Genomic DNA, 18,121 nt, shown 5'->3' with positions numbered 1-18,121 from the left:
GAAAAACACAAAACAAAACACAAATAAATAACAATAGCAAAGAGCCCAAAGCAGTGACATAGGCCTTCAAAACAAGGTGGTAGGAGCATGACTAGGGTTGTTATTTTACATAGTGTTCTTCAAGAGTGGAACATGGAGTTTTTTGAAGTGTATTATACCTAATTCAGTCCTAGAAATTGAACCCAAGGCTTCATGCATGCTAAACCAGTACTGTTACCACCAAGTACCACCCAGGACCTCTTACTTATATATTTTCTTACATTTTGAGACAGTTTTGCTAAGTTCTCCAAGGTGGCCCTGAACTTGTAATCTTTTTGCTTCAATTTCCCGAGTAGCCATGTCATCAGCATATATCACCAGGCCTAGTTATCATTGTGTTTTTCCCAGAGATTTTCCAAATACAATCCTGTTAAAACAGAGAAAAGGCTCATTATCATAAAGTGAAGTATTCCTACACTTCTTTACTAGAAACATCTCTGTGATTCTATAGGTCCTTTATCCTTCCTTGCTTTTGTATTCTAAGAGTAGTGTGCCACTACCCTGGATTGCACCCATTCTGCCTTCTTAGGATCTAGGTCTACAAAATCTCCCTTTTCCTGCATTCACAAATGTCCTATTTTAATTGTCTTTTAGTCTTATATTCTCTTATTTTTTTTCATTTTGTTTTAGGTACTGGGGATCGAACTCATGACCTCACGCCTGCCAGGCAGGCACTTAGGTTGCTGAGCTAAATCTTCAGCCCTTATTTTTTCATTTAAAACAAGAAAATTTCTTTAGCCACCATCTCGCTCTTTATATCCTAGCCTCTTTCCCTTCCAGCCACAAGATAATGGCAGAGAATTTGTCCTACCTCAGGATCCAAAGTATTGTAATCTCACCCTTAGCAGTCATAAAGATGCAGTAACGTTTGTCCCTGTAAATTTTATAATCGCCTGTTCTTATAACATTCTATTATGTCTGAGGAGGGCCACCAAGACACAGAACTGTCACCGCTTGACAGTCTGTTTTTGTTCTTTGGCCCACCCACTAGTCCCATGCCACAGACCAACCCTCTTGGCCAAATGTATGAAAGCTGGATCCTGTCCTTAGTCCTTTGCTCAGCCATTTTGGATGTATCAGCTGAGCTGATGTGCATCTAAAAAAGAAATCCTCCTTTTCCCATTTGGTCTCTCCTACTTCTTCAACCCCTCAGCAATGTGACCTTGGTAAACTGCATTTTAGGTTTCATCTATAAAATGGGAGGTGGCATTGTATTTGAGGGTTATAAGAATTTGAGGAGTCCTGAGTCTCATCAAGATGAACAGCCAGAAACCTTTGAGGGTAGGACCAAAGTCCCAAGTTGTACATGGAAATGAATATTTGATTGAAAGACTAGAGAAGCATTTAGGTACAAAAACAGTCAATAGTTTTGGAACAAATAAGGTCCACGAGAAAATGAAAGCCATGAGACTCAGAGAGTCTGAATTGCTCATGGAACCAGCTCCTTATTAACTGGGATTTTCTATAAATTCTATGGATCAAGAGCACCTGTAGAGTTACAAAAGCCAAAAAAGCTCCAGGAGCAGCTAAAGAACAAAAACAGGCATCTTAGATTTTTTTTGTGAGCAGCTAGATGGCCCCCGGTGGAGGGAGATACTTTGAATTAAGTACCTGGGTGCCAGTTGGGCAGTGTGTGGATGGAACTCTGGTCTTGATTGGCTCCTGGTAACCTGGTGACCACAGAATGCATTCCAGTTGGCAGGTGCTGGCCCAGTGTTTTCAGTTGGTGGTAGGAAGCAGCTGAAGGCAGAAGAGCTCTGACCTGATCTCTTGGCAGTGGCTGGCTCTCAACACTTGTGGAATCTCTGCCCTTTTAAAAAGTTATATAATAGTCTCTCAGAAGGCTGGTTAGCTTTGAGGGCTTGGGGAAAGGGTGGCCAACTAGGGGGCCTGCCTGCCAGGCAGGGGGCAGCAGTATGAACAGCAGGCAAGGCTGCTTCTGCGCAGAGCTCATTGACTACAGCTGAGAGGAGGTGTAGTGGCACCCAATGGGGAACAGTGCAGCCTGTCGCAGTAACCCCAGTGCCATCTTTAAGGTGGGCCGGCTAAGGGGTCCAGTGGAGCAGCATTGCAAGTCTGAGATCTGTGGGTCAGTGGCTGGAGATGTGGTGACACAAGCACTTGCTGCCGAGGAAACCGAGGAGTTTTTCAGTAGAACCAGGGACGGTCACCACCTGCTCCATATCAGTGACTGGGAGATGCCCCAAGGTAAGGAGATGGTGGAGGTGGGGACACCCTTCTGCCCTCAGGTGAAGCCCTCACCTTCTGAAACCCCAGGGCAATGGGTGGATTTGGGTTCCTTCTTGCCCGGAGCTGGCTTTCTTGGGGCTGGGCACTTGTGGCAGGGGTTTCAATCTGACAGTTCCTTGCTTTCCCATGCTTACTCTTTCCTTGTCTTGTGAGTTCATTGTCTTTCTCATCCCTATCCTCACACACAGTTCTTGGCCCCTTTCATTCTGGACCTTTTTTGATAGTAGCTCTATACTTTGTCCTGTATACATTCACTCCCTCTTCTCAAAATTCAAATATGTCAGCGTCCGAGCATCCATCTTGTCTCCCTGTTCTTACCTTGATTGGCACCTAACTGAAGGAAACAGGTAAGACCTGATTCTTCCCTTTCTCAGTTTAGTCAAAGTAGGGATACTCTAGCAGTTCAGACCCAAGCACTTGAGGATATCTTATGTAAATTCAACTAGAGGATGCCATAGAAGTTTATATTCTTGGTGGTGGTAGTGGTTACTGTTGTTATTGTGGTTATCTTGGTGTTTTGAGACAGAGTTTTGCTGTGGAGTTCAGGTTGGCCTTGAACTCACAATATACCACAGATTGTTCTCAGGCTTGATCCTCCTGCCTCAGTCCCCTGAGTGCTGGGGTTACAGGCATGTGCCACCATCCCTGGATTATATGATATCCTTGATGTCACCTTTTTGGACGGTGATTTAATTTGTTGCAATAATTTGAGCACAGAAAGAAAATTAGAGAAAGGGTCTTTAAATAACTGTGTAAAATGTCAAATGTGCAGAGAAGGTTTTTGTTTACTTGTGTTTTTTACCTAGAGTTCTGATTACTTCATGTTTTCCACTTTGACAAATGTATTTCCAACCTTGATTCTGTCACTTAGCAGCGTTTATCTTGCCGTTCTAAGGAACAGGTGAGGTACCACATGAGATCATGAGATATTGGGTCAAAAGCTTCAAAAGAGAAAACATGAATTTAGAGTTTAATATTAAGAATGTAAAGTTTTGGGAGTTGAAGTGCCAGACCCTGACAACACTGTTGTGTGTGTTTATTGTCATCTTGTCTCTTTTCCTCCCCCAACTTGGCAGTAAAATCCTGCTCAACTAAGAATGTTAAGGTGAAAGGAAACTGCTGAAGAGAAGAGACCAAATGTCTGATTTTTATCCCAATAATTTTGGAAAGCAACCAATCTGGATAACAAGTTGGTTCTTGAATGAAGACTGTGTTTTCTGTTGCTATTGAAGTGCTGGGGTTTGAACCCAAGGCCTTTGTACCTAGCTGTATCTCTAGTCCTTTGTTAAAAGTTTTATTTTGAAGCAGGGTTTCTGTACACCACTGTTTCCCAGGCTGGGTCTCAACTTGGAACCATCTTGCCTCATCTTTCCAGAAAACTGAGTTTACAGAGTAATAAACTCTCAAGTCCTGTGAAGTAGTAAATACTGTATCAGAAAGATGTTTGACTCATTTACTCCATTTCAGTGGCAGAATTTATTTCATTACTACACAAAAAATGTCTTAAAGTTCTTCTTCATTTTAATTTTAGTTGTGCCATTGGTTTCTTTGTTAGATTAACTAAGCCTTGTGATGGACATGCCTTTTTAACTTTAGAATATTCAAAACTCATTAAGAATGAAAAATTTGTGAATTATACCTTTAAACACAAAACATGTAAGTACTTGTGATAATTTATACTCTGCTTGATGGTGTAAAGTAAACCCCCAATTGATTTTACAAAAAATTAGTAGAAGAATAGTATGTCGTATATGTGTAATAATAAAAAAGGGAAAAAATATAATTCTTTATGATTTGCAACATGTTCTCACATGACATGCATTACTTGGGGTCTCCCAAATACAAAGAAAAGCTGTGTACATTCTCTGTGTATTGCTGATTAAGAAACAAAAATAAGAAATGACAGTGTAAAACAGCATCTGGCTAACTGCTTGCTGAGAATAACAGAGAGGCGATCCACATGCTAAATTCAGTTTGTGAGCAAAACCTTTTCAGAATGCATCTTATATTTCATGCATAGTGTACACCTGTGTCTTAGAACTTACCCCCATCTTACTTAATTCCATTTAAGTTTTCGTGCAATTCAGAGGCAACAGTTGGCTCTCTGTCCCATATATGCACATTTATTTTAATGGATACAAATAAAAGTAAATGTAACAAAATTGCATAGATTTACTAGCAAAGTCAATGGGTTTGTTCTGGGAACTGAATTAAAAGTGAGAATGGGGTGGACAGTGGAATGTGAGAAGCTTACAAGAGGGTAGGCAGGCATAGGAGAAGGATAAGCACTAAGTCTGAAACACTGAAAAATAAGCGTAAGCGTGGAGTTTGTTGTTTTATGTTTTTGGACGTGAGGGTTAAATTTTCATTTCTATTTGTCTTGGAAAATGGAAGGTTTAGAACCAGCAATGTAGCTCACTTTTGTAGCATTGATAGAGCAAGGAGTTAGGTCCTCAGCACGGCAGAGAGAGTAAAATTTTGACATTCATTAAAATGACGAAAATCTTCAACTTCAGTATTTGGTTATTAAGTTTGCGTAGAAGCAGCACCAGGCACCAAGTATGCAGTGTACATTCTTGGAAGTTTGCTTTTTTCTTTGCTTCAGATAATTTCATATCATTTTCCCTGGAAATTGGAAAATACCTACTTAAATACAAAACAAGTTATGTGTTCTACAATGAAGAATTGGATTTTAATTTCTTAGAAGGCTTTTGTATGCCTAGTGAGCTTTGACAAAGAATGTGGACTTTAGTTTTCATAGGATTTCAAAACCCACAGCTGGGTTTGCAGTTAAAACTGTATCATTAGTAGCACTGTTCCCTAAAATGCCCTTATTTCCTTTTCAAAGGCAAGTTAATACCGTGTGTTAACCATAAAATTGATCCTTCACCACACTTTTGAAAATCTTGTCTAAACAAACAAGAGTTTATTGCTCATTACATGAGTTTATATTTCCATGTAAGATGTCTCATCCTTTCAAAGATGTGCAAAAAAAACATGACTTTTATATAAGAATAGTTTTAATGAACTTGAAGGGATTACCCTGAGAACAAAAAGTGGGTTTCAGTAAATTTCTAGTAATTTGGCTATACCATTAAAATGAATGATTCAAATTCATGCTAACCCTGGAAGTTCCAGATTATGTGTTTGCAGGTTTCTAAACATATTATATATAGAGAGAAAAAGAATAATACTAAATAAATATTTTGTAAAACCCTGAGTTAGACATTCTTATTCTAGTAATTACTTTTCATTATAGTATTGTGCATTTTAATTTTGGCGGGGCCAGGCATATATGGTATATTGTGATTTGACCACTGAACACCTTTTTTTAAAAAGCAGAATAATTTTTAGCATGTGGTTCAAGAAATACTGCTTAACCACTATTTTATCTAAACCTTGATGCAACTTCTTACAAGATTGATTAAGCTACTTGAGATTACTGAAGAGGATCATACCTTCCCCCATGATGACTTTTATTATCCCGTATAATGGCTAAGTGTGCATTACAAAAGTTGAGAATCTGTTTTATAGTCTTTACTAAATGGAAGATTGTCCCAATTTGGTTCCAAGATGGACTGCTGAGCAGAAGCAAGATTCAGAAGTGTACCTAGCCTTGGAAATTAAGAATAAATTTTAAAAAATCAGTTTCTATCTGGGAAGTATTTGTAGACTGAGAATTTAGATTTTTAAGTAGTCTTAAATCTGCCAAAGTGAATAACCACCAAATAGCACAGCTTACAGAATGAGTTCACTTGTTAAATGCAGCTAGAATTAACCATGCAGTTGAATTTCTAGAGACTATTTGCCGTTTCTCAATGTTTGTTATACTGAACTGATCCCTGACAGGGCATCTGCAAAGCCAGGGTGAAGTGCTTGCTATTCAAAGATGTTCCTGAAATGTTCTGATAACAGCAGTGCAGAAGGGGTCTTGTAATTCTTCTGAATAAGTAGAACAGAGGAAGATATATAGTCATTGAAAGTGCATTTGCTTCATCTGAATGCTGCATCAGATTACTTCGGTACAATTTTAGAGTAATAAGTCTAAGACATAGCTTGTTTTATTCCATATGTATGGACAGATTCTACAATTATACAGTTCCCCAATAGAATTCTTATGTTGTGGCCTTTTTATTTCATTCATATTCATAGCTAAAAGGTGTTGAGTAACTATTTTGAAAACCATCTACTTTTCTACTGAACTAAGTCATCACATCTTTTTGTTTTTCTCTGTAGATACAGCTTTGGAATCAAACCCTTCTGACCATCCAAGGGCAAGCACAATTTTCCTGAGCAAATCTCAAACATACAGTAAGACTACTTTTCCCCATCAAGGATAAGCTAAAAACTATTGATAGTTTATGTGATAAATTTTAGCAAGTATTATGAAGAACGCATACATTGGCTTCCCATTTTTAACTTTTCATATATTCACTTTTACTATGTGTCTTAGTTACTTTTCTCTCATTGTTGAGACAAAATACCTGACACCCAAAATGAAGGAAGGAAAGGATTATTTCTTACAGTTATTGGGGGGTTCATTCCATACTCAGCTGGCTACAAGACAGAGTGACATGGTGGGGAAGCCATTCATGATAGCCACAAACAACAAACACAAAAGTGGCCTTCTTCCCCCTTACACAGTATGCTGGCTCCACTCCTGGGTGGGTATAGCATTCATACCACCAATCCGAGTGCTAAATAATGCATCAATCACAAATGCTCGATTTAGCCATGTCCATGATTGCATGAGACTTGGGGTGGGGCATCTGACAAACCATAACACTATGTGATTATACATTTTCTTTTAAATGCCAGTGTTTAATTGAGAGCTTGTGCCCTTTCTGTTATAATATTTTGCCACCTCTTTGTCAGCACCCACATGATTAAAAAAGTCATGGGTTCCTGATGTATGTGCTTTGAAATTTTTAGTTTTTCTTTTCTTTTTAATCCTTGAAATAAAATGGATTTGATTTTTTTTTATTTTAAAAAGGAAGTCACAGGAAAAAAAACCCAAAAGAAGTCACAGGTTATTTTTCATACTATTACATGCCTTTCCTCTTACTGCACAGCATGTTTTAAAGAGAAATGATAGATGGGGCTGGGATATAACTCAGAGGCACAGGGCCTGCTTGGCAAAGTGCAAGGTAGTAATTGATTCCTGGTACCAAAAAAAAAGGGAAAAGAAAAAGGGAGAGAAAGAAAGAAAAAAATGATAGGACTTAGGTTACAGTTAGATTATCATGTCAGCAAATTTTAAAGATCATAGATAAAATTATCACTTTGACCTCATTGCTACAGAGTTCTAGTCACATGAACCTACCCACACCAGCCTTATATTTATGATGTTCTCAGAAATTTTAAACTAATCAAAACTTTTCATCCTAATATGAAAATCAGTACAAACATATTCCTATGATATTTCCTAGAAAGTTAGTCAATATGTGCATTTAGTCTTAATTTCCTGTATCCTGTTTACTTCAGGATAAGAATCAGCCCCATGATAATTACCTGTGGTAATTTTTGATAACCCTACTTCTTAATGTTTGGCCATGCCTTTTGTGTTGCTGCTAAGAAAAAGCAATGTATTACTAAATTTTTTAGTTGATTACAACAGTGAGAATTTAAAGAAAGAAGTCTGTAATACTTAAAACAATGTGGCACGATGAAAAACATTTTTTAATCTGCATTTCCATTTGTGTACAATTTTACTTTCTTGAGCGGGTCATTTCTGACTAGTGTTGCTGTGCTTCTCCATTTCTTCAAGAGCTGTGGACCTCTCATATGTGGAGTGTAGGATGCCATACAAGCCATCCCATGCTCCTATCTTCAGGGAAAATTAAAGTGCCTGCAGCAGTGCCTAGCGCTAGAGGGGAAGGTAGTGTAGGAAACACTTTGGTCCATGTTCCTTTTGGAGCATTTACTTCATGGCCTTTGTTAGGGCAGAATGATTTGTGTGCTGTTGACACAATGTTCTGTTGGATTAATATCCGCATTTCACACTCAAAATTTGAGATGGATTACTTTCCAATTTCCTAAAGACGCCCCTGATCATTTTAGTAACTGTTATGGCTTGTACCTGTGCTTCCCCTCATAGCCTCATGCACTCGTAGGTGGGGCTTTTCAGATCTAGGGTGTGCAAAAATGGATTAGGGATATGTGAGAACTGAATTAGTCCACTGGTTATAGTTAGCATAGTTCTGGGATGTGGATCATGGGAAGGCCCATCCTAGATGTGCTTGGCACCACCCAAAAGGCTTGTAGCCTGATGAAAGGTAAAGGATAATTTGCTGCTTGCTGATTCCTGCCTGCTTTTCTGTGAACTGTTTCTTTCCATGATGCCCCTCTGTTATGCTGCCCTGTTTTTGAGCCAGCTGATTACAAACTCAAACCTCTATGCACTGAAATAGACCTTTTTTCCTTTAACTTGTGGGTACCAAGTATTTTGTCCCAGCAATAAAGAAGTAGCTAAGATAGTAACATATTTCCAATACAGTTACCTTCATAGATTTCCAATTTCAGGTATTCTAGTCCAGCAGGAGATTAGTGCCTAGCCAGAAACTGGTTCTTAGAGCTTTCTGCTGTTAGCTGCTAGTATTTAAGCTGTATGGTAATGTACAGTTATAAAGTACTGTTTATTTACTCAGGAAACTCACTTTAGTGGTTCAGATTTGCAATAAGTCAACTTCTTTTATTAGCTAAATTTTTCTTGGTCCAGCTTGTTTATACTTTTCTTTCATATAAAGAAAGGCTCTCAGCTGTTAGATTTTTTAAAAAAGTATAATTAAGTTTTTGGTTCTTACTTTATGGAATTCATCTTGGCAGATGATTTATTTATTTTTATTAGTAAAACAGAATTTTATGTCATTTTGCTTATCAGTAGTTCATCAGATATTTAGCAGCCACTTTTACTCTTTTATATCAGAATTGATCAGTTAGTATTTTGTTTTTATTCTTAGTGCATGATGAGAAGAGGAAATATTCCAACCATGTAAGTAGTTAGAAAGATAAGAAATTGAGTTTGAATAAAAGTACTTTTTAAAAAGTAAATTTATTAGTACATTTTTGGTACATAATAATCACATTCATTGTAGGGCATTTGTACTTGTACATAATATATCAATATATCTTGATCCTTCTTTTTCCCCCATTCCCTCCCCTCCCTTCAACCTTCACCTTCTTATTCAAAGAAGTTGTATATACATTTTTTCCTTCCTTTTTCTTTTTTCCTTTCCCTTCTTTCTCTTCCCCCTCCCTCCTGCCTTATTCCCCTTCCCATTGGAACATTTTCTTTCTGCTTCCCAGTATCTATCATCCGTTTTGGTCCTTATTTGCGATTTTGGTTTCTCATACAAGAGAAACAATACAGTGTTTAAACATGTGCATCCAACTTATTTCACTTAAAAGTATGGTCTCAAGGTACATCCATTTACCTAAAAGTGTCTCGTCTATCCTTTTTTATGACTGAGCAGTACTCAATTGTATATAAAAACCATGCTTTCTTTATCCATTCATCAGGCATCTGGGCTGTTTCAAAGATTTAGCTATTACAAATTGTGCTGCTATAAACATGAGTGTTTGTATATTGCTGTGGTATGATGCTTTTCACTCTTGCTGGACGATACCAAGAAGGTGAAACGTGGGTCAAATGGAACCTCTAGTTTAAAGTTTTGAGGACTCTGCATACTGATTTCCATATTGGTTGCACCAGTTTATACTCCACCCCACCAACAGTAGAGAAGAGTTCCTTTTTCCCCACAGCCCTGTCAGCATTTGTTATAGGTTGATTTCTTGATGTTAACCATTTTTTCTGGAATGAGGTAGAATCTCAGTGTTATTTTAATTTGCATTTCTCAAATGACCAGTAATGCTGAATGGTTTTAAAATCCTTATTTTATGTTTTTGTTTCTTGATTTGAGAAGCGTCTATTCATTTCAGATACCCATTTTTGGATAGGGTGTTTAAATTCCAGGGTCTGATTTTTTGGAGTTTTTCATATATTCTACATACTAGTCCTTTGTCTGAGGAGCAGCTGAGAAATTTTTCACATTCTGTGGGTCGTGCATGGTGGTTTCTTATGCTCTGCACAAGCTTTTTTTCTTTTTTAAAAATATTTTGAGATCCAGTTCTTGATTCTTTGGAATATTTCTTATGTGATTGAGGTTTTATTCATAGTCTTTGGTTATATCTGTATCTTCAAGAATTTTACCGATTTTATCTTCCCAACAGACTATTTTCATATTCAGATTTTTTTCTGAGAAGTAAGCTTGTTTTAATAGAATTGAATATTTAATTTTCCCCAACAGTAAGCAAAGTAACAAACATCTTGTCATTATTACTATGGGTATATCATTATTACTATGGGTATAATTTATCTTCTTCTATGGGTGTATCTATCTTCTGAATTATCCATCCTACTGGAATACCATTTCTTGAAGTGGATATTGATGATCTTGTGGATTTCTGCAGTTGAATTCTAGGAATGTAATAAAATGTGCCTTGGAAATAGTACTTCAAAAAAGACTGAATTAATAAACACAATACATTTTTTAGTTTATTCTCATAACTGTACATTGACATCTACTTATCTGATAGCAGCTCTGCTGGTTTTGAGATTTTGTTTTGTTTTTGTTTTTCCTTCTTTTTCTAAAGGTAAAACAGAATGGTAGTATTATCTTTGGAACAAATAAGACAGAAAAAACAAAACAAATAACCACATATATTCATAAAAAGCAAAATAGATAAGAATATAATTCTGGAAAAGTACACCTCCACTGTGCTTTCCTCAGGCATATTTCTTTTGATTACTCAGTATAATGCAGCGTCGCTACTGCTTGTTGTTGGGAGAACAAAGCTGGAGGCCGAGGTTTCTGCTGCAGATGATGTGTGCTGTGGGAGTAACCTCAGGGAGGGCAGCCCTGTGATCAGGAGCTGTGCAGCATGTCTTGATCATTCCAGGTGACTTGCCAGCAATCCTGTGTCCAGTGATCCTGTGTCCAGCTTTTATATCCCAAACAGGTTCTCTGATGACTGTCGTCTAGCATGAGAAATACAAAGAAATAAGTCAGTACATAAATAAGCAAGCAGTATAGAAGAGTGTAAAAGATACATCCTGACCCTAAATTTTCTTCCTTAGAGTAACCCCGTCTATAAATAAAAGCTTACTTTTTACATATAGATTAATAACTGGGTTTAGATTACAGAGTTAATAGTACAGCTTAAAGAATGCTAGGCCATATTTTTAAGTCTTTTTGTCATCCCAGACCACAAAAGGCTGCTCGGATGAGATTATGTTGTTCTTTTTTTTCTTTTTCCTTTTTATCGGTACCAGGGATCGAACTCAACGACTGCCTGCTTGCAAGGCAGGCGTTTATGCCGCTGAGCTAAATCCCCAGCCCCAGATTATGTTGTTCTTAAATAAACAAACCTTCTGAGGCTTAGAACGTAAAGCACACAAGTAATTAGAGCAGCAATGTCTTTTCAAAATTTTAAATATAAAGTATATAAAAAGGATTGTTAGGCATATTTTCCACAACTGTATTTACAAATACAGGAAAGTATGTGTTGCCTCATAATAAAGTTAAAGACATATTCTTTCTGAATCCTATAAATACTATGTTTTAGATTTATTTGGTTCTCTTAAGTTAAAAAATTTGATTGCCCTGGGGATTTAGCTCAGTGGCACAAGTGCCTGCCTGACAAGCATGAGGTCAAGAGTTCAAGCCTCAGTACCAAAAAAAATAAATAAATAAAATTAATTTTAAAAATTTTAATAAGTTATTTCAAACTTATCCATGCTCAGATTTTTATTGTTTTTCACTACATTCTGAGATTATAGCTAATTTCCTTTTATAAATGTGCTTTTCTGTTGGGTTTAGTAAGTATATCTTTTGAGGATTTTTGTGTCTTTGTTCATTGGGGGGATTGACCTATAATTCTCTCTTTTGGTTTTGGTATCAGTGTAATGCTTGCTTCCATAAGTGAGTTATTGCTTTCATTTTGATTTCATTAAAGAATTTGAGGAGTAGTGGCATTAGATCTTTTCTAAATTTTTTGTATAATTCAACAGTGAATCCACTAGGAACTGGGCTTTTCTTTGTTGGTAGAGTTTTAATTACATCTTTAATTTCATTAACTGATACTGGTTTATTTAGAATTTTATCTTCTTGATTTAGTTTTATTAATGTATGTGTATCTATCTTCTGAGTTATCCATCCTACTGGAATACCATTTCTTGAAGTGGATATTGATGATCTTGTGGATTTCTGTAGGATCAGTTGTGATTTTACTCTTTATTCCTAGTTGCATGGGTTTGAGTCTTTTCTTTCCCTTTTCTGATCAAGTTAGCTAAGGGTTTGTCAGTTAATTTAATCTTTTAAAAAATCAGCTCTTGACTTCTGGGAGAACATGGTGGATAGATAGCAGCACCTTCAGAGGCTCTCTGAGAAACCACACTTAAAATGCAGGAATGGTGCTGGGCAACAAATCCTAAGCAAAGGGAGATATACTTTGGTGACTCAGGAACTAACTAAACTAAGAGAAACCAACTGGAAACACAATCCCGGTGACATAACAGGAACAGATAAGGTCTCAGCACAGAAGCTGGACCCTGTGCCACAGGAAGCTGCGATTTGAATTTCCTACAGCCGCTGCTGCGTCCTAATCAGCATGGCAAGGAGAGAGGCATGAAGGCTTTGAGAGTGGGAAGCAGTGAATGGAGTTGAGAGCAGGACTGGCCGGGAGCCCTGCATCGACCTGTGGTGTGTGAGCGGATTGGGGACCCTTCCATAGAGTAGGAGGCTTCAGCAAAGGACATACTGAGACCAGGTGGGCTGGCCGGGACAGGATGCTGCAGTGACTTCAGTCACATATTCCCTTCTCAAGCAGGATCGGTGGGGAGTGCCTGGCCTGCATGACCCCGCTGACTAAGACCCATTAGGCTAGCCCAAACCAGGTCCCAGTCCCTGGAGGTGTACCCTAGCAGTGAAGCCTTCGGTAGGTTGACCTGGAAGGGCAGGCCCAGCATAGGCTGCCCAGGTCTGTGTCTCCCTAGTACACTGCAGTGGGCAGAACACCTACCTGGTGCAATTCAAACAAACTGTAACCGATAAAGAAAGAAACTGGGCCTCCTATATACACTTGTATAAAAGGAACAAAAAATATGGGAAGAGGGAGCAACAAGAAAGGGTCCTCGGCCTCCAATCCTGAGTAACATGCAATATCAGACAAGGCACCAATAGACATAAAGCGCTATCTTCAGAGCCTCATAGACGAGTTCAGGAATGAAGTTATTAACAACCTGAAGCAAGATATAAATAGATAGTTAGAGAAATGCTAAGCACTGCCCAAGAAAAAACAGATGGTAGAATGGAAGAACAGAAAAAAGGGGAGAATTGTTTGATGGAGAAAATAGAGAAAAACATAGAATACGTGAAGCAGGTTCAAAGAGATTACCAGGAAACTAAAAACTCTATCGAAAACTGGCATAACAGCTTGAAAGAAACTAAAGATAGATTATCTGAATTGGAGGACAGATTTGTAATATGGGAGCATGAAATGAAAAACTTCTTAAAAATAAAAACAAAACAAACAGCAAAAATACAAAGGCTAGAAGATGATAAGAGGATCTATAACTTAAGAATTAAGAACATAAAAGAAGAAATTAGAGACACAAACAAATGGACTACAAAAGCTATTCACAGAAATAATCCAAAAAAATTTCCCTAATTTAGCAAATGGTAAAGATATTCAGATGTATGAGGCATATAGGACCCCAGCCATGTACAACCCAAACAGCTATACCCAGGCATATAATAATCAAAGTTCCAGAAATCCATTATAAGAACAGAATATTAAAAGCTGTCAGAGACAAGAAACAGATCATTTACAAGGGAACACCCATCAGAATTACAGCAGACTTCTCGGCACAAACCATCAAATCATGAAGAGCATGGGGGGAAATAATTCAATTGAAAGATAATAACTTTCAGCCAAAACTGATATATCCTGCACAACTGTCCCTAGAAATTGATGGAAAAACAAGATGCTTCCAGGATAAGGAAGAACTAGGGGAATTTGCAACCATCAATTCAACTCTACAGAGAATACAGCAAGATATTCAAAAAAAGGAAAATACCAAGATTCCAGAAATAGTGGCAGAGAGACCACAATGAATGACGCAGAAAGTGAAATGAAGAAGACAAACTGACAACAAATGACAGAAAAAGAGCTCAACAGAAATGAGGCAGAGATCAGATGGTAGGAACAGCTATTTTGGAGAAAATAAGACATCATAATAGCTAGTACTGATTTAGTATCATCTTGTTTTGAAGTCCCATCAAACTTGTATTCTTCTGTCTCCATTGGTCTTAAAAGGTTGTATCTTAGTGGATTTTATTATATATGATAATATAAGTAAAAACTTTTATTGATGAGATTATATAGAAACCATTGTTCATTTTCTGTTAATTGGTTCTAAATACCCTGTAATAATGTCATTCTCTTGAATGGTTTTATAGTGTCTTGATATGTTTGGTGCTACAGTATATGAAGTTATACTCAAAGATTTCAAGGAAAGAGACACTATGGTAACTATTTTTATGTCAGGATATCTTGTGGTGAAACACTATTTTGCTTAAATGGTTATGTTTTGACCTGCGCTGTTCTGTTGTTATGCCCTCTTTTATCTCAATCTCTTTTTTTAAAAATTATTTACATTTTTCTTTTTATCTTTTTAATTAAGGGAAAAATAAAAAATAGGATACATTATAGTAATCTACTTTGATTTCCTATTAACTTGATTTGAAATCCTGTATTGCCCTCACCATCTTGTTTTGACTGATTTTCCCCTATTCTGTTTTGTTTGATAGTACCAAGTTCGAAAGTATAGGCAACAACTGTGAAGACTGCCATAAGATTCATTATGATGCCCATTCTGGTTGACTATTATCTTCTTTTAAAGTCCTGTAATGTCTCCAATGCTTTGGTTTTATTCTTTACTGTTTTGTTCAATTTTATTATAACTGGAAATTCTTCTTAAAATAGCAAGAGGCAGTATGGTAACCATTGTTGATCACCTTGTATTTTGTTTTTACATTATGTATTATGTCCATCCTTTGGATTTGACTGACTCTGTTCTGATATGTCGCATTTGGTTTTACTCTCTTCAAAAAAAGTAATAAGAACTGTGGGAGTAATAAAACCCAACATGTGTAATTGTCATTGTACAAAAGAAAAGATAATGCAGTGCTCTAAAGGTTAAAACTGCATATATGTTTAAGTGTATAGGATAGAAAACCATATTACTGAGTTTTTTTGGATCATTGAACAAAACTGTTTGCACTCTCACTGTTTGAAAGTCCACTTTATATGCTTCAATTTTGTAACTTGAACAACTATTTCTAAGATGAGAATATGTAATCCATTAACTAGTGATTTCTTACTGTTTATTTTTAAAATTTTGTATTACTTGTACCCCTTTTCTGTTTTTTTCTTTTTCTCCTTAAATAAAAAAAAATCAACTCTTCCATTCATTGATTCTTTGTACTGTTTTACTCGTCTGTTCTAATCTTTAGAAATTTCTCCCCTCTACAAGGTTTGGGCTTAACTTATATGTTTTTTTCTAGAAGCTTAGATTCAGGTTTAGCTTATTTCAATTCACTCTGTTCTTCTATTCACAGCTTTGAATTTACTTTGTATCCCATATACATTGCATTCCAGTATGATGTGTTGATAATTATTGTCTAATTATAGAAAGCTAATTTCTTCTTTAATTTCATCTGTGATCCACTGGTTATTCAGGAGTGTGTTATTTAATTTCAAGTTTATGGATTTTTTTTTTGTTTCTTCATCATTGATTTTTAATTTCATTGCACTATGGTCTGATAATATGCTTGGGATACTACTGAAAAGCTTTTACACGTTAAGAGAAATCACCAACAGAGTGAAGAGACAGCCCACAACGTGGGAAAAAATGTTTGCCAGCTATTCCTCAGCAAAGAATTACTATTTGAGAAAATACAAAGAACTCAAACTCTTAAAATAATGATTCTGCACTCTTTGTAAGGGAACAGGCCCAGAGACGTATGACCCTGGCTTGTTAGTGTCTGAGTTAGTCCTTGGACTTTGAGACATTTATTTCATCACACTAACACATTAAATACTAGTTAATTAATCAGTTATATATTGGACTTTTTGCTGTAGTAAATTGCTAATATTGTGCCAGTATTATTTAAGGAATTGCTTTTTATTTGAATAGTAGAAACAAAATCTCAACTTTTTAATTGCTTAAGAGAAATCCCTAAAATCTTACTTTATCCTTTTTGTAATATTTATACAGGGATTCACGGTAAATGCTGGTCAGGTTTGATAATCGGGTACCATAACAAGGGCAGTATTTTATAACCCAGCCCTCAAACATTGCTGGAACTCAGCAGCCTCCTACAGTGGGTTTTCTGTGTGGCCACACTCAAAAGACTCTTCTCAAAGAGTCTGGAAGCTTTAGAAATACCTTAATGCTTTCCTATTTGATATTTTAAGGGAAGACGTCCAGCGTTATGGGTGTAACTTCCTACGACATTTTCTTCTCCTTTCAGGTATTTCCAGGGCAGCTTACTAGAAAGTACAGCTCATGCTCAACGATATTTCTAGATGACAGCACGCTCAGCCAGCCAAATCGGAGAAACACGGTGCAGTGGTGAGTATGGGGGTGTTGCAGAGGCCGGAGTGACAGACTCACTACTTATGAAACTCTGCAGCCATGCTTGGTATTTTCTGCTTATCCTTCTCCTTGTTTAGCTTACGACCTTGGGGCAAACTGTATAATTGATTCGAAAATGTTAATCTTCAATTTTTATTTTCCTCTCAGATGGCAGGAATAGCACTTAGCAAATGAGGAACCCAGGACAAGGGTAGCTCTGTATTTCATGCATTTATGTTTTAAGATACTGTTAAAACTAACAAGAAGAGATACTTTTGGTTCTGTGTGAACCAGGGCCCTAAAACAGCGTTCATTACTTTAGAAATTACTCTTGGAAGGAGCAGCATTTTCTCTATTGGCCACACAGTGCTTCAGCATTTGAATATTCTCCATCATCTGTGATGGAGAACCTTAGGGGTCACAATCAGAGAAGCTTAGGAGAATCCCCTGACAAGAATCTTTGAAGCTTGTTAAAATGCCAGCAACAGACATCAGGTGCAGAGCTTACCCACTCTCTTAGGACCTTCAGGGAACATTGTTAATGACACCTTGGGTTATGAGTTTTGATTTTCAGGAGGTAGTTTATATTTCATTAGAATACTAATGCCTTTAGCCATGGAAGAATGCAAATAGCATATAAATGTAATTTTATTTCTAATACGTCAGCTTTTCATTTTTACTTCATTACCAGTAACTTCTACTTCTATTAAAAACCACAAAAAAGGTTACATTCATGGTAATGTAACTCTTCTCTCACAAAATTGAAGTTGAGATAAAATTTTGTTTTGACAAAAACTGAGCACTATGTCTGACATTTTTAAATTCAGTATCCATCAAGTAATTACTGAATGTTTGTATTCAGGCGAGGCCCTAACTTTATGAGTAAAAACCTTTAAGAGTGCCAGCTTCTTGTCTTTTGAGTTAAGAACATTGTGATGTTTCCATGTATAATTAGGTTTATAGTTTTAAAAAGTGACCTTCCTCAAACAAATAGATTTCATGTTTGTTTTCCTCCCCAATTTAGTCTAAATTTTAGAATTTTGCTTTTCAATGTGCAGTAAGTTGTAGTTGGATTTCATTCCATGTTTTAAAATAATCATGCACTATTTTTCAAATAAAAGTTTAGTAATAATA

General features: G+C 36.8%; 1 protein-coding gene across 2 annotated transcripts in view; it reads left to right on the top strand.

Annotated features, from left to right (window-relative positions):
* LOC100720617 (cyclin-Y-like protein 1) overlaps nucleotides 1-18,121 on the top strand; it is a 48,386-nt gene that overhangs the window by 7,917 nt on the left and 22,348 nt on the right. The window contains exons 1-4 of one of the 2 annotated variants that reach the window (XM_003470099.5): nucleotides 1,767-2,247; nucleotides 6,526-6,600; nucleotides 9,249-9,280; nucleotides 16,884-16,984. In XM_003470099.5, coding sequence (XP_003470147.4) covers nucleotides 2,028-2,247; nucleotides 6,526-6,600; nucleotides 9,249-9,280; nucleotides 16,884-16,984 — 428 coding nt within the window. In that variant the 5' untranslated portion in view covers nucleotides 1,767-2,027. Of the gene's footprint in view, nucleotides 1-1,766; nucleotides 2,248-6,525; nucleotides 6,601-9,248; nucleotides 9,281-16,883; nucleotides 16,985-18,121 lie in introns of those variants that run through there. The other variant, XM_063233897.1, reaches the window with a different exon arrangement.

The sequence above is a fragment of the Cavia porcellus genome, unplaced genomic scaffold (assembly GCF_034190915.1).
Source record: "Cavia porcellus strain 051 isolate PalLab524CR breed Dunkin Hartley unplaced genomic scaffold, mCavPor4.1 scaffold_23, whole genome shotgun sequence".
Lineage (NCBI taxonomy): Eukaryota > Metazoa > Chordata > Mammalia > Rodentia > Caviidae > Cavia > Cavia porcellus.
The sequence above is the reverse complement of the archived record's forward strand: the minus strand, read 5'-3'. Positions and strand labels throughout refer to the sequence as shown.